This window comes from the organism of the source record quoted next, unplaced genomic scaffold (genome assembly GCF_019419815.1).
Source record: "Pyrus x bretschneideri cultivar Hongxiangsu unplaced genomic scaffold, Pyrus_bretschneideri_v1 Contig8, whole genome shotgun sequence".
Taxonomy (NCBI): domain Eukaryota; kingdom Viridiplantae; phylum Streptophyta; class Magnoliopsida; order Rosales; family Rosaceae; genus Pyrus; species Pyrus x bretschneideri.
The window spans coordinates 1,054,706-1,070,555 of record NW_025999820.1 but is presented as its reverse complement, the minus strand read 5'-3'; the positions used below and the strand labels follow the sequence as shown (position 1 = coordinate 1,070,555).

Below are 15,850 nucleotides of genomic sequence, written 5' to 3'. Positions count from 1 at the left end.
GTGGGATTCTGAGAAACAACAACAAAGTGTTGCCGATTTGGCTTTACCTCAAAATCCCATTACTAACGTTCCCTTTAGATCTAATGATTTCAAATTTTACTGGATCTTCAATTATCCAATACCTTAATATTTTAGGATAATCCTTTAAACATTTTAAGGTTCTCATTTGAAGTGTAAATAGGTGGACATCAAAACAACACAGAAGATGAAGAACAAGGTTTCGACAGAGCAAATAATAGGTGACAATTGACTCCAATAAAGGCACATTTAGAATGGATTTTGCAAGAAGCACTTCTGGCTATAGACATTTTGTGACAAGTACTTTTATTAGTAGCATGTTAAAAAATTTCTTAAAAATACGCTTCATGAAAAATACTTGAAAGTGTTTCATGAAGATGTGCTTCACCATAAAACATTTATCCAAAAAGCACTAAAAACTATTTTCATGACTAATAAGTATTTGAATGTCCTTGATAACCATTTCATTTTTTTATTTTATTTTTAGTTTTATAGATAGAGGGGACGCAAAGGAAATGAGGTATGAAAAAGAGTGAATGACACATGGTGGGAGAGTTGCAGACAAAACTACCACCAAAAGCTAAACAACATCGACATCTCTTCAATGCACCTTATAACTCGATTCTCGTCCAAGACCACCGGAAGTGGATATTACAGTTGGTTATTGCAACTCATGACACTGTTTCTGAAAAAAAGCTTAAAGTTAATAAAGGCTCATTAATCCTCTCTCCTCCCAATCGTCTTATAAATTGGAGCTCACGGCTCTATGCATGTTATTTTATTAACTATAACAATATTGACATAAAGACACAAATAAAAGAATACTAAAGAACAGGGATGTACTTTAAGCATACAATGGTATGAGTTGGCTAAGTGCTTGACGAAGTGTCTCACCGAAAAACTGGAATTTTTTTTTTTTTTTTTTTTGGCATTGTGCACACTATTGTAGGATGCAATGAGGATAGAGTTCTGCATCCTCATCTACTTAATTGTGCCCCGGTGAACTAACGTTCTAGCTTGGCCCTGCTCTCCCACATCATTTACCTCGTATCTCAAGCACTAAATTGAAAAGCAAAAACTAAAAACGAAACCTAACCCTAAATTTCGAGCAGAACAACGTTAGAATTTGATTGTCTAACCTCCAAAAACAAATCAAACAAGCCATGAATCTCTTCTAAACATATTATCCGACAAAAGAATAGGTAGTGCTTGCATATTGAGTGGGCTTCATTTGTAATCTGCAAGGAACGTTCCGAACATAAAACTTTAAGTAACTGAAATTTGCAGGGCTTCCTTTGTAAGAGAAATCCCTTGAAAAAATTGGCGTATGCCACTGAATGCGGTGCACACACAGTATTCTTTAGTAAAAGGCGAAAGAATAGTTCGCTTTGCGCTCACCGCATGGCTGCGTGGTTGCCATAGCTGACATTCTCTCCTCTTGTAGGCGCATTCTCGCAGAGATTGTTTTGCATCCTCCGATGTGGGATTCCTTGCTAATTAATGAAGTTTTCACATTTCTCCATTTACATATAATCACATCACATGCTAAAGGACATCAAGATTAACAGCCATATCATTATTATTTTAGACCAAGATATTTTAGCTTGTCATGTGTAGCAATCACCAATTTGAAAACTTACAAATATACACACAAACGAATCACCAATTTGTTTGGTTGATGAGAATATGGGTTGTGTTTAGATTTGTTTGGCTGATGAGAAAATGGACTAAAGTTCGAATATTTAGCTCAATTTTGTTCCCCATTGTTGGAAAATCTAGGTTCATTGCCATTTGGTTTCGGATGTTAAAAGATTTTAACTGATTCTATGATTTCATTTTATGGGTAGTATTTTATAATTTTGGCAACCAGGCCGCACTTCGTTGTTTAATCTGTTTTTGATGTGCTGTCTGTATTGATTGACTGATGAAGATCTACAATTGATCTTGTTGAAGCTAATAAAACATGGAGTTTGATATCGCTGTCTTATGTAATAAATGATAATTGAATTAGCAACGAACGTATAGTTTTGTTTCTTATATTCCGCTACGTCTTTGTGATGCAGTTAACTTTTAGTTTCTATGTTATGTTACCTTGTTATCGTTTTATGTTGTTGGGTTGTAGTTCCCGTGTTTTTTTTCCTTTCCATTTTATATTAACCCAATCTTCAATTGTTTGTTTCTGTGTTCTGTGTTCACTCAATCAGTTTTATACACAATGAATGGTGACACAACTTTGTGTCTACTGCATGCCTTTTTCCATTTAATCTCCATTGACTAAATGGAAGTTTGGTTATTTTTAACTCCTGATTGTTCCAGAGGTATCACTCTTGCTGCAGTAGACCAAAAATTTCTATTTCTATTTGTATTTTGTGCATTATGGTTTAATAGCTTATCAGGTTGTTTTTTGCCTTCTAGGTTGAGGAGAACATCTGTAAGTTTGCCAAGAAGGGTCTGACACCCTCTCAAATTGGTGTTATTCTTCGTGATTCTCACGGTATTGCTCAGGTGAAGAGTGTCACTGGCAGCAAGATCTTGCGTATTCTCAAGGCTCATGGTGCGTATCTTGAATTTGTTTTCATAATAACCTCTTTGTCCTTAGGAGAAATCTTGAAAATTATATCTTATACTTTCCTTTTCGCGTGGTTAGGTCTTGCCCCTGAAATTCCTGAGGATCTTTACCACCTGATCAAGAAGGCTGTCTCAATCAGGAAGCATTTGGAGAGGAACAGGAAGGACAAGGATTCTAAATTTAGACTGATTCTGGTTGAGAGCAGAATCCATCGCCTTGCTCGTTACTACAAGAAGACAAAGAAGCTTCCACCAGTCTGGAAGTAGTAAGTACCTTTTTGTATTTCATTTTAAGTAGTCATAGATTTCATTAATCTTACTTGAAGATGCGCAGATGGGTCATTGCCTAAAAAACACTTGAGAATTTTATCAGAATAGTTAAGTAATAAACACTGCCATAGGTCTGCTAAATCAAACTTTGGATATGGGTCCCAGCAGTTTAATCTTTGATGCGGTTTTACAAATCTTGGATTTAGTTCATGTATTCTATAAGTAATAAACCACTGCCCTAACCAAATTGTGTACTGTATTATGTAAACTAATTCGTTTTCTGGTGTTCTTACGTATCCAAAATCGGAATACCTTATTAAACGTGGTAATCTAATATTTGTTCCCTTGAAGAATGAAATTTGAGTCATGTCAAAGTGTGTTGGCTTTCCTCCTAATTCATGTTTATGCTTGTTATATAAGTAATAAATCATTGTTAGGCTGAAGCGGGTCTCACCATGAAATCGTTGTTGTTCCGTGTCTTGTACTATAAGTTTACATGTCAACTGTCGTGTCATTTGCAATGAAATTGTAGCGGCTACCTTGAATGCTTACTCCTTTGTTCTGTTGTTTGCAGTGAATCGACCACCGCCAGCACTCTTGTGGCTTAGGAAGGATATGATTGGCAACAGTTTTGGGTGCTCCTGTTAATGTACTTTTTAAGAGAGTAGTACTTATGCTTTAATGTCTTATTTTCTTTCATTTGCTTCAAGTTGGATGACTTAATTCAGAATCCTGTGGAACACTCCTTCGTTGTCGATGCGCGTTTTGGATATTTTTCTCATATGCAGCTGTTTAGTTTTCCATGGGGAGTTGATTTTGGTCACCATATATGAAAAATCAAACAAAAGCTATCAGAGTTCTCTGCCTACACCCACACCTGGGTTTTCTATTCAAATTCTTCAATTGGGTGTCGCCATATTCGATTTACTTGAAAGAGTAAACTGTTGATTTTCCTCCTAATTTTCACGTAGATTTCAATTTATCCTCTATTATTTAATCCTCGTTAATCACTATTTTATCCATGCTATATAATTAGCTTGTGTTGTATTTAGTGTAATGTAAGAGAGATGGATGATTTTTTTTATTTTTGTTGACAAGACGCATGATACTTAACCACAATAACGGAAAGTAATCATGCATCTATACCATGGTTTGAGTTTGATCTTCCTCGCCTCTAACAACTAAGGAGAGTATTCAATTGGGGATTTGTGAGATTTTAATGCTTTTTATGGAATTTAAAAGATTTGGAGAGATTCCAGATAAAATTTTAATTCAATTCCCTTACAATCTCATGAGCAAATATGAGATTTGTGGATATTTAAAATACATTACGAAATATCTTCAGTTCTCTCCTATTCCTCAATTTTTTCAAATTCTTTAAAATAAATTTTTAATTGAATACAGTTTTAATAAACTATCTTAAAATCTGAATTAAATATATTTTGAATCACTTAAAATTATGATTGAATACATTTTAAATTATACATGATCGTTTAAAATCCTGATTAGATATCCCTAAATCTATTATAAGAATTAAAAACTCTTAAAATTTCAATTAGATGCACCCTCCTAAGTATTTAATTCACTAACGCAACAGCTCAAAAAAATAAAATAAAATAAATAATTGTTGACAAGAAACTCTCTTAATACAATACTTTTTTTTGGCGGGAAGGAGGATATGAACTCCGAGTCCCAACTGGGTTTTGGAGTTTTTCTGGTACAAATAGCTGGGATTAGGACTTAGGAAACTGTAAACCCTAGTTCCCCAAATTCCTCTAGATTTTCCCGCTGTATCCAAACATGAGGCCAATACTGATGAAGGGGCACGAGAGGCCCTTGACCTTCCTCAAGTACAACAGGGACAGCGACCTCCTCTTCTCTTGCGCCAAGGATCACAAACCCACCGTCTGGTTCGCCGACAATGGCGAGCACCTCGGCACCTACCGCGGCCACAATGGCGCCGTTTGGTGCTGCGACGTTTCCCGGGACTCCTCCCGCCTCATCACTGGCAGCGCTGATCAGACCGCCAAGCTCTGGGACGTTCGGACCGGCCGACTGCTCTTCACCTTCAACTTTGACTCCCCGACCAGGGCTGTTGACTTATCCGTCGGCGATCGGCTGGCTGTTATCACCACCGACCCCTTCATGGGGGTCACGTCCGCGATTCACGTCAAGCGCATTGACAGAGACCCCGAAGATCGTAACAATAATCTCCTCTTATTTGCTTTGCCCTGTTTTTAGTTTATAAAACGAAATTGAATACGATGTTTTTTTTATTACGAGTGATATTACTACTTTAAGCTAAACTAATTCAAGTGCAATTTTGAATGTAGTATATAATTCGTTGGTTTCGATTTTTCAGAGGTTGGTGAATCGATTTTGATTCTCAAGGGACCTAAGGGACGAATTAATAGAGCTGTTTGGGGGCCTTCGAACAGAACCATCGTAAGCGCCGGAGAAGACGCAGTTATTCGCATTTGGGATGCAGAGGTGAGTTATTGTTGGCTTGTTCAATTCTTGCATTTGAAATTTCGAAACTCTTCGTTAACTTTGTTGGCAATGAGCGTTGTGTTGTTGTATTGCAGACCGGTAAATTACTTAAGGAGAACGACCAGGAAGTGGGTCACAAAAAGACGATAACTTCACTTACAAAATCCGCCGATGGTTCACATTTCCTAACTGGTTCCCTTGATCAATCTGCCAAGGCAATGCATCTCATACTCGCCGCCTTTCTTTTGTTCGTATTGAGTTGTTGCCGGCTCTGTACTCTTTACTGAACTGGGTTTTCTGTTGCGTATTTTTTAGCTTTGGGATACTAGAGAGTTGACACTTATCAAGACCTATGTGACAGAGCGTCCAGTCAATGCTGTTGCAATGTCTCCTCTTCTTGATCATGTATGTAAATTTCATCTCAAATGGGTTTGCAATATCTTCTTGCCAACTTGTTTCAAGTCAAAAAGTTTCCGGCATAAGTTCTAAGTTTGACGATTTGATTATACTTAATCAACACACTTAGTTCCATCGCATCTCTCATTTACGCGCAATTAATCAAAACAAAATGCTTTTTGTTGCTGTCCAGGTGGTACTTGGTGGTGGTCAGTATGCAGGAGATGTCACCAGAACTGATCATCGTGCTGGGAAATTCGAAGCCAAATTCTACGACAAGGTAAACCATTCGACTTTGTTTATGTTTTGTAGAATGAATGTTCTTTGTTGTTGTCTCTTCAGTACATGGTTTTTAATTCTTTTTCCGGATCCTATAGATTCTTGAAGAAGAGATTGGAGGTGTTAAAGGGCATTTTGGACCTTTAAATGCTTTGGCTTTCAACGGGCTTATAGCTTAGTTGATTATAAGCGTTCACCCTTTGCATTTGAGGTCCCGAGCAATGATTCCCTCCTCTCACAATATCGCTTCTATAAAATAAAAAATGTTCATACGGTTAATTGGAAAAGAGTACTGTGTTTATAAGCAACATGCAAGTAGGCTCATATATTCATCTGGCTATGCCATCTTCCCAGTTCACTGGCTATGAACAATGTAGCTTCTATTCCGCTACATCATCCACAGCTGCACATTTACAAAGCAATTCACTATGGCTTACGAGCATCTGTGAAGGAACCCCATCACGTGAAATGCAGTTCACCGGTTCTAAAACAGTTGAGTAGAAGATTGTATTTATATAGTTTGCATCAGTAACTTGAATCTGTTACACGACCACTCCCCTACATCCAAGCACAAACCCTACCGCTCGTAGCGCACACTGCCACTCCAAACACGAGAAACGTGGAGTACCATTGTTTGCTCTCAGTGCAGCGAAGCTCCAAAGAAAAATTGCCCTTGGAGTGTGCATAAAAACATTCGATCCTTGAGAATTGGTGTATGAAGAACTTACCGTACCTAATTGGTCATCAAGGAAAAACTAGTGGGAGATTTAGCAGGAAGAGCTTGAAGGAGCTAAAACTGCAATCTGCTGGATTCTCATGACCAAAATTGTGGAAATGATGGAGGATGAGTCGGCTAATACCTCTTAAATAAATGGTATATGAAGAAATATGATGAGTTATTCAACTAAAGACCGTATGAACTATGACTAAATAATGAAGCCGTCGTTTTTACTAAGAAATGTGTTATTATATATGTTTAATATTTAATGGGGGTGCTAATGCCATACTATTCTACTTAATTGATATGCCTTTAATTAGCTAAATTAGCGTTGGACATTTTCTCTATAACACAAAATGCCTGATGATAGTTAGAAGAAGACTGAAATGCTTATGTCATCTTCTTGGCCTAAAAAAGAATGAACTGCCAGGACGAAGCTACCCGTTGATCCTTTATAAATAATATATATATATATATATATATATATATATATATATGCGCGCGCGCGCGCACGCGTGTGTGTGTTAAAAAAAAGTGTCAAAAGTGTGGGGTTTTACCTCATCCTTCAGATCACTTGTTTTACGTTAGTTTAGGACATTTAGGTCAAATTCCTTACATGGGATAACGTTGCATTCATCATCATTCCATCTCTCTCAGACTCTCGGGGAATCGCAAAATCTCGTGACATTCATGTGGGCGTCTGTCACCCAAAATAACATTTGAGTTCTACGCTACTACCGTGTTCTCCTTCCACGTAGCCCTAAATCTCCTCCACCCTTCCAGCTTTCCTGCTCTGGTTTTCATGGACAACAACAATCGCAACGTCAGCAGCAGCAGTACCTCCAGAAGGTAGTTTCTTCCCCCTCCCATTTCCTCTCCTATCCTGTTTGGTTGCTGAGAAAATGGGGAACGAGTTCAGATTTAACAAAATCAGAATTGTGACTTTCCTTTGTTTTCTGAGAAATTTATTCGATTTTTTCATTGTTTCAATCAATTCACCCTTCTTTTGGGAATTTCTCGATAAAAGTTGGGAATTTTTTTTTTTTTTTTTCCATTTAACGGCAGAGGAATAATGGAGTTTGTGCTTACGTACAACAAATACTGTGAAAGTCTGATTGTGTATTTTTGTGGGCAGTGGTGGAGGAGGAAGAGATTGGGAGGTGAAAAATCATAGAGAAACATCGAGAGGACGAGGTGGCAGCGGAGGTGGTGGCTCCGGCAAAGATAAAATTGACGCACTTGGTAGATTATTGTAAGCACTACACTAGCCGATCTGTTAATTATTTGTTAATTATTGTTAGGGTAATGGTGCCTCTCTGTTACTTATTTAGGACGCGTATATTGCGCCATATGGCGGGTGAGTTGAGTTTGAATATGCGAAGCGATGGATATGTGAAGGTTAATGATCTATTAAAGCTAAACATAAAGACATTTGCTAATATTCCGTTGAGATCACATACTATTGATGAGATTAAGGAGGTTAGTGATCAGTTCTCGATAGTCCTTTATTTGTTAGATGAACTGCGTAAATAGGATGCTTAATTATGTGCTGCGTCTTGTTAGGCTGTCAGAAAGGATAATAAGCAGCGCTTTGGCCTCTCGGAAGAAAATGGGGAACTTTTGATACGTGCAAACCAAGGCCACACAACAACGGTAGTTTATCTTGAATATCTGTTTGGAGTCGCTTCATGGAGATGCGAGACCTTCTGTTAATTGCTTGAATTGTCAACTGTTTCCGTAGATTACTGTTTTACTGCTTTAGTCACACGCTATCCAAGTAGTTTTTGTCTGTGTAATCTTGTGAAATCACAGCAAGGTATTAACTCGTTTCTCTTTGCACAATCTTGTGAAAGCACGGCCAGGGTAGAGTCTTTCTGTAAGTGGAATCTTTGTTGAGACTTGAAAATTTGGTTAAGCTGGAGAATTGTTACCTTACACTCTAAGACTGGATGTCCTTACATTATTTTTCCTTGTGCTCTGAGTTTCAGATCATTATGTAGATACTTATGGAATACTTAACAAATCAGAATTTAGTTATCCAGTTTATTTGTCCTGTGCATTTTTAGATTATGGATCTGCCTAAAATGCTAGCTTAAGAATGGCATTGTATTTACCATTTTTTGCGTTGTGCGTTTTTGGATTGTGCATCCATCTATACTTGCTGGCTATACATTATATGTTAATATCTACTCTGCGTGTATATTGACAGATAGTTGAATCTGAAAGATTGTTGACGCCAATCCTTTCATCTGAAGAAGTTCCAGGTTTATCTTTTAGTGTGCAATCTTATTGCATTCTTAGCACATAATTTCTCAGTCAAGAATGAAGAGTTGTGCGTGTTTCTATGGAAATTTTACCTCTTTGTTTGTCTCACTGTTTTTCTTTCCCTTTGATTTGCAGTTTGCGTGCATGGGACCTACAGGAAGAATTTGGAATCCATATTAGGCTCCGGTCTAAAGACCATGAAAAGATTGCATGTTCACTTCTCACGTGGCTTGCCAACAGATGGGCAAGTGATTAGCGGTACTGTGTTTGATTAGGATTATTGATTAGCAAATTTTTCTTTTCATGAACCTGTGATGATGAACCGTCTTTCATTTATAATCGCACATGAATAACAACACTTGTCTGGGGAGGACCATTTGCAGACCCAATTTCTAAAACTTAGCACTTATCTATGCAATTTTTTGTAGACCTGAAAGTTTTACATATGTTTGCCATTTTTAAAGGTTTAAATTTTTCTCTTAGTTCATCAACTCTGTTGCAAGTTGTATACAAAGTTTACTTTAGTGAAGGAACAAATGAAGTAATACTGTTCACAGGTGGTGAACCCATTAAAGTATGTGATACAAGTTCTCCACCTTTGTGTCTAACCTCGATGAATTCTGCATTTTGTGGTCACCGACTTTTTCAGAATTTTAGATTTCTCAAAAGTTTTTAGTCATTCTCTAGTGTTTTAACTGGTAATAACTATCATGACTTAATGAGCTATAGTGGCAATGATTCTGAAAATATACAAAAGTTATTCATTTGAATCCTAGACACATTTTTCATCTTACTGTAATAACTTGTTTGATTTGTATTCTTGTAGGTATGAGGTGCAATGCTAATGTTTTGATCTATCTCGATGTTAAAAAGGCTTTAGAAGGTATAGTTTTACAAACCATTCATTATCGAAGTTCAGAATTTTCTTTTACATTTGTCATGAACCCAAGCACCTATGATTTCTTGTAATTTTCATTGCAGAGGGAATGAAGTTTTACATTTCAGAGAACAAGGTGATCTTGACCGAAGGCTTTGATGGTGTTATTCCAGTCAAGTACTTTGAGAAAATAGAATCATGGCCCGATAGAAAGCCGATACCTTTCTCAACCTAAATCGGTTGGATGCAATCGTTCCATTTCTCTATTTCATTTCCTACCCGTTGGAGGATTGTAGCAACGATATGAGATGCAACGATTCTGTTGTTCGGAACATACGTAAAGCCGGTTGTAGTCAGCAATTTTCTTATCAATGGAAATCAAATTTTATGTTTTTGATGTTATAGATTGATGTCCGTAAACAACTAGAAGACTGCTTTTCTTATGTAATCAAAGTGGAGTGAAGAGATTTATGGACACGGGCATCGTGTTAATGCCCCGTGAGATCATGAAAAGCCAATGAAATATACTGGAAAACTAGTTTATAGGGGCTTCTCTGTGGAGAGAAACTCCCCCAAAAATTGGTGTATGCCACTATTTGAGGCGAGCACACGGTATTCTTTAGTAAAAGGCGAAAGAATAGTTCGCTCTGTGCTCACCGCATGGCTGCATGAATACTAAATTTTCCATTTCCTCTATTTTTATAGCAGTTCCCATCGTGATGGTTTTGCTTCTGTTCCATGTGGGATTTTGAGAAACAACAACAAAGTGTTGCCCATTTGGCTTTACCTCAAAATCCCATTACTAACGTTCCCTTTAGATCTAATGATTTCAAATTTTACTGGATCTTCAATTATCCAATACCTTAATAGCACACTAACTTTTTAGTATAACCCTTTAAACATTTTAAGGTTCTCATTTGAAGTGTAAATAGGTGGACATCAAAACAACACAGAACATGAAGAACAAGGTTTCGATAGAGCAAATAATTGGTGACAATTGACTCCAATAAAGGCACATTTGGAATGGATTATGCAAGAAGCACTTCTGGCTATAGACATCTTGTGACAAGTACTTTTATTAGTAGCATGTTAAAAAATTTCTTAAAAATACGCTTCATGAAAAACACTTGAAAGTGTTTCATGAAGATGTCCTCCGCCATAAAATATTTATCCAAAAAGCACTAAAAACTATTTTCATGACCAATAAGTATTTGAATGTCCTTGATAACCATTTCAAATTTTTTTTTTTTTTTTTTTTATAGTTTTATAGATAGATGGAACGCAAAGGAATGAGGTATGAAAAAGAGTGAATGACACATGGTGGGAGAGGTGCAGACAAAACTACCACCAAAAGCTAAACAACATCATCATCTCTTCAATGCACCTTATAACTCGATTCTCATCCAAGACCACCGGAAGTGGATATTAGAGTTGATTATTTCAACTCACGACACTGTTTCTGAAAAAAGCTTAAGGGTAATAAAGGCTCATTAATCCTCTCTCCTCCCAATCGTCTCATAAATTAGAGCTCACGGCTCTATGCATGTTATTTTATTAACTATAACAATATTGACATAAAGACACAAATAAAAGAATATTAAAGAGCAGGGATGTACTTTAAGCATACAATGATATGGGTTGGCTAAGTGCTCGACAAAGTGTCTCACCGAAAAACTGGATTTTTTTTTTTTTTTTTTGGCATTGTGCACACTACTGTTGGATACAATGAGGATAGAGTTCTGCATCCTCATCTACTTAATTGTGCCCCGGTGAACTAACGTTCTAGCTTGGCCCTGCTCTCCCACATCATTTACCTCGTATCTCAAGCACAAAATTGAAAAGCAAAAACTAAAAACGAAACCTAACCCTAAATTTCGAGCAGAACAACGTTAGAATTTGATTGTCTAACCTCCAAAAACAAATCAAACAAGCCATGAATCTCTTCTAAACATATTATCCGACAAAAGAATAGGTAGTGTTTGCATATTGAGTGAGCTTCATTTGTAATCTGCAAGGAACGTTCCGAACATAAAACTTTAGGTACCGTTTGGTACGCAGACGGGACGGGACGGGACAGGACGGGACGGAACGGATGTTCCGTGTTATGTTTGGTACACGCAAGACGGAACGGGACGATTGTTCCGTTCTACGTTTGGTAGCGCATGGACAGAACGAAACCAAAAGATAAAAATGACTAAAATACCCATGTTCCATTTGTTGTTTGGTACAATATTTATGCGTGGAACGGGATGAGACTTTTTTTTTTTTTTTTTTAACTTGTTCAAATTTTAACACTATATGCTTATCCATTATTTGTTTTTCTTGGTCCAAATTTTATTAGGTATATGTTGTGTTCCACTTGCAAACCCCTTTAAAATTTGTAATTCTTCTATGATTTAGGATGAAGTCAAACTTCCTTGAGCCAGTAAATATTGGAAGTGATGAGATGTGTAGCATGAATGAGATGGCTGGTTCTGTCTATATGGTCATGGTTGCCATGCAATGTTGAAAAATATATAAGTTTAATGATCATGCATGTCCAGAACAAACAAGCATATAATTGCACCATAAGTTAACATACATCGTCATATAGGGCGGTAAAGGTAAACAAATGCCTAAAAAATTACTAATTCTACCTCAAAGTAGTGCCTCTTGATCTCCATCTCAACATCAAGGCCAGTGAACTCACACAAATGCCTATGGGTAAAGGAGTCCTCAGCTCTAAAAACAGGACCAATCTCAAAAATACGACCGAAGTCACCACGTATAGCCATTTGCTTGTGAAGCTGAGGTGACTGGGCAAGGCAGGCATCTTGACCCTTGTAGTTGAGTCTAAAAACTGCAGCTCCACCTTCACTTGAACCAGCAATCAGCTTTGGCAAAAGAGCCTTCGGATATCAAGAACTGCCCAAAGATCTACACAACAATGCAACCGACATATAGAACTAAACTCTTAACGATTTTCTCTAGCTTTAAAAAGATAAATACTGCAAATGGTGGAAAGACTACTTACATTGCCAACTTGACTCTGAATGCGGAATATCCCCTGATTCGCAGGTGTTCGCAAATCAAGAACTCGGTTATTCAAGCAGGTATCCTGATTAACTCGAACAAGTGTTTCTCCGGCCTATAAACCCATCATACCACCCAACGAATATACATGTACTAAGAGAGAAAGTCCCAGAAAGCTTAACAAAGCTTCAATAATCCATTTCAAAATAAATCATCTAAATGTACCTGCAAAGCCTTTTCGATTTCGACATCACTCCGAGCAGCATCCTCAATGTTAATAGGTAAAACAGCAGCCTTACTCACACAATACAACTTCCCCACTTGAACCTCCACCTAATTAAGATCAACATCTCAATTATTTCAATCAAAACCCAATACAATCATAGGAACTTTCAATCCATTTCTTTCTTGTTTTTTTTTTTTTCCATTTTTTTTTTTCAAGAACCTAATTAATAATATTATTTATTCATCAATTTCTTTTGAAAATCCATGGATATCATCACCATCAATCGCCCCAAAATCCCCAGCAGAAAAACAACCTTGTTTCCGCCCAAACCCCATCCACGGTTTTCATTGCCTAAACCCCAGCATGGCCCGTCCAACCTAAAACCCAGCGAAGAATGCACTCGCACTCCCAGTTGCACAAATCTTAACAAAACCCAGTAATTAACAAATCAAATCTGATAATTAACAAAACCCGGTAATTAACACAACCCAAATCAGCAACAAAAGACATTAATCGCATACTTGGGTCAATCTGCAGTGCGACGCTAGTGGCTCCGTGCTGCTGCGTGCTGGCTGCAGTCGACGGCTATGGGAGAAGATGATGAAGAAGGATGAGGAGGAAGGATGAGGAGGAAGTCTACGGGACGAGAGAGCAGCAACAGAGAATGGATTTAGGATTTGGATGGTGTAAATATTGAAAAAGACGAGGGGTATTTTTGTCTTAAAATGTTATAAATTTGTGTCCCACGATGAAACAAATCGTTCCAGGAGGAAGAGGTGGAACCAAAAATCACCCAAATCAAATCGTTCCAGAAGAAAGAGGTGGAACCAAAAATCACCCAAAACTTGTCCCGTGAAACAGCGTGTTCCACCCATTTTAAGCTCACCAAACATGGGACGGAACATCTTATCCCACTCCGTTCTGTCCCATTCCGCGTACCAAACGCTACCTTAAGTAACTGAAATTTGCAGGGCTTCCCTTGTAAGAGAAATCCCTTGAAAAAATTGGCGTATGCCACTGAATGCGGTGCACACACGGTATTCTTTAGTAAAAGGCGAAAGAATAGTTCGCTTTGTGCTCACCGCATGGCTGCGTGATTGCCATAGTTGACATTCTCTCCTCTTGTATGCGCATTCTCGCAGAGACTGTTTTGCATCCTCCGATGTGGGATTCCTTGCTAATTAATGACGTTTTCACATTTCTCCATTTACATATAATCACATCACATGCTAAAGGACATCAAGATTTACAGCCATATCATTATTATTTTAGACCAAGATATTAGGTTTTAGCTTGTCATGTGTAGCAATCAACACGTACCACACATTTTCTTTTCCTAGATAGACGCTGGTGAATGTAACCTCCTCCTCTCTGCAGCCTTTGGCCTTCACACTGCTGGCTATTTTCCTCATCCTTCTATACATGTGGATTATTCCGCCGCCACATCCACAAACAAAACCCCGTCACCGCCTTCTCCACTCAAGCTCCCTATCATCGGAAACTTGCACCAACCAGGGTTGTACCCTTATTGCTCGTTTCAAGCTTTATTTCAACGTCATGGCCCTCTCATGCTTCTACACTTTGGAAGTGTCCCCATCCTTGTTGTCTCTTCAGCTAGGCTGCCCGTGAGATCATGAAAATCCATGACCTCACATTTTCTGGTCGACCAAAGTCCACCATCGTAAAGAAACTACTAAATACAACTGCACCGGGGTTGCATTTCTCCTTATGGTGAGCAATTGAGGAATATTAAAAGCATATGTGTCTTTTCTTTCTGTGAGAGAAGAGGAAACAAAATCTATGGTCAGCAACATGAAGCAATCGTCGTAATCAGTTTTGAATTTAAGCGAAATGTTTATTAGACTTACTAATGATGTGGTATGTCGAACGGCTTTTGAGAGGAAGTGCAATGGTGGAGAAGGCGGGAGGACGTTTAAGGAGCTTTTGGGGAAGTATGTAGAGTTACTGGGAATAATCAATATCGGGGACTATATATCCCGTGGCTTTCTTGGTTGAGCCATTTCAATGGTTTGGAGGCCAAGATAGACAAGGTGACTAAGCAGTTTGATGACTTTATAGTTCAAAGACTGGTTATCATGACGAATTGAAAGGATTTTGTCGAAGTTTTGCATGCAATTCAGAAAGAAAACTTGACTCAAGTACAACTTTCAAAACATTACCACTAAACATACTTAAAGTGTAATCTAATTGGAGACAACAGTAGCCAATTACATTAGGATCATCAAGCTTCAAGTAATCTTGATCGAGAAAAAAAAAGACAACTTAGTTTTAGACATAAGCGCACGATCAACCAAGTGCAAGTAAACAAGCATATGTTATGAGTAATGATCTTAGCGGTTTGTATCTCAACTTTTAGGTTTCATTTCACTTTTAGTTTTTATCCTCATTGGGGTTTTGAGTGTGATTCCAATAATGTCGAGTAGAAGGAAGAGAAAAGGAAAAAGGAAACTCGATCGTTTTGAGTTGTTTACATTTTGGCAGAGAGAGATATGGTTGAGGCGTCGTGTCCTATGCGGTGCAAATCTTAGGAGGATTTATCATTCAGGACGGGAGATTCTCGTGTGGAATCAGAGATACAGTGAAGATTGCTCAAACTCAACTCTAGTTAATGTGGGGATCCCGAAGAGATGCAGATGCAAGACAACAAGACGAGGAAACAATTCGCATTTGGGTTGCAGAGATTAGAGATGCTGCTTATGATTTGGAGGAT

The 15,850-nt window shown here is 37.9% G+C and overlaps 3 protein-coding genes, 1 long non-coding RNA gene and 3 other non-coding genes across 9 annotated transcripts in view; 3 read left to right on the top strand and 4 right to left on the bottom strand.

Annotated features, from left to right (window-relative positions):
* LOC125473095 (40S ribosomal protein S13-like) overlaps positions 1 to 3,639 on the top strand; it is a 34,474-nt gene extending 30,835 nt beyond the window's left edge. Inside the window, exons 3-5 of the mRNA XM_048575415.1 lie at positions 2,434 to 2,572; positions 2,666 to 2,852; positions 3,431 to 3,639. Coding sequence (XP_048431372.1) covers positions 2,434 to 2,572; positions 2,666 to 2,852; positions 3,431 to 3,464 — 360 coding nt within the window. The 3' untranslated portion in view covers positions 3,465 to 3,639. The remainder of the gene's footprint in view (positions 1 to 2,433; positions 2,573 to 2,665; positions 2,853 to 3,430) is intronic.
* Positions 1 to 15,850, top strand: part of LOC125473093 (tRNA 2'-phosphotransferase 1-like) — a 28,845-nt gene that overhangs the window by 3,316 nt on the left and 9,679 nt on the right. The window contains exons 1-8 of one of the 3 annotated variants that reach the window (XM_048575410.1): positions 7,366 to 7,588; positions 7,875 to 7,991; positions 8,071 to 8,218; positions 8,303 to 8,392; positions 8,949 to 9,003; positions 9,140 to 9,262; positions 9,831 to 9,887; positions 9,986 to 10,283. In XM_048575410.1, the coding sequence (XP_048431367.1) occupies positions 7,542 to 7,588; positions 7,875 to 7,991; positions 8,071 to 8,218; positions 8,303 to 8,392; positions 8,949 to 9,003; positions 9,140 to 9,262; positions 9,831 to 9,887; positions 9,986 to 10,116 (768 nt within the window). In that variant the 5' untranslated portion in view covers positions 7,366 to 7,541 and the 3' untranslated portion in view covers positions 10,117 to 10,283. Of the gene's footprint in view, positions 1 to 7,360; positions 7,589 to 7,874; positions 7,992 to 8,070; positions 8,219 to 8,302; positions 8,393 to 8,948; positions 9,004 to 9,139; positions 9,263 to 9,830; positions 9,888 to 9,985; positions 10,284 to 15,850 lie in introns of those variants that run through there. The other 2 variants (XM_048575412.1, XM_048575413.1) reach the window with 2 other exon arrangements.
* Positions 1,307 to 1,425, bottom strand: LOC125473251. Its single transcript, XR_007255130.1, has one exon. It is a non-coding gene; the product is annotated as a U5 spliceosomal RNA (small nuclear RNA).
* Positions 4,657 to 6,200, top strand: LOC125473101 (eukaryotic translation initiation factor 3 subunit I-like). Its single transcript, XM_048575423.1, has 6 exons — positions 4,657 to 5,056; positions 5,219 to 5,346; positions 5,442 to 5,561; positions 5,662 to 5,751; positions 5,936 to 6,022; positions 6,120 to 6,200. The coding sequence occupies exons 1-6, from the start codon at positions 4,657 to 4,659 to the stop codon at positions 6,198 to 6,200; spliced, it is 906 nt and encodes a 301-aa protein (XP_048431380.1).
* LOC125473246 lies at positions 10,430 to 10,547 on the bottom strand. Its single transcript, XR_007255125.1, has one exon. It is a non-coding gene; the product is annotated as a U5 spliceosomal RNA (small nuclear RNA).
* Positions 12,420 to 14,197, bottom strand: LOC125473096. The gene is made up of 4 exons (XR_007255013.1): positions 13,641 to 14,197; positions 13,119 to 13,226; positions 12,895 to 13,008; positions 12,420 to 12,797 (listed from the first exon to the last, which is right to left on the bottom strand). It is a non-coding gene; the product is annotated as an uncharacterized LOC125473096 (long non-coding RNA).
* LOC125473250 lies at positions 14,092 to 14,210 on the bottom strand. Its single transcript, XR_007255129.1, has one exon. It is a non-coding gene; the product is annotated as a U5 spliceosomal RNA (small nuclear RNA).

Coding starts and splice junctions, on each gene's coding strand:
- LOC125473101 (XM_048575423.1), top strand. CDS start 4,657: ATGAGGCCAATACTGATGAAGGGGCACGAGAGGCCCTTGACCTTCCTC. Junction 5,347..5,441: donor TTCGCATTTGGGATGCAGAG/GTGAGTTATTGT, acceptor GTTGTATTGCAG/ACCGGTAAATTACTTAAGGA. Junction 5,562..5,661: donor CCCTTGATCAATCTGCCAAG/GCAATGCATCTC, acceptor CGTATTTTTTAG/CTTTGGGATACTAGAGAGTT.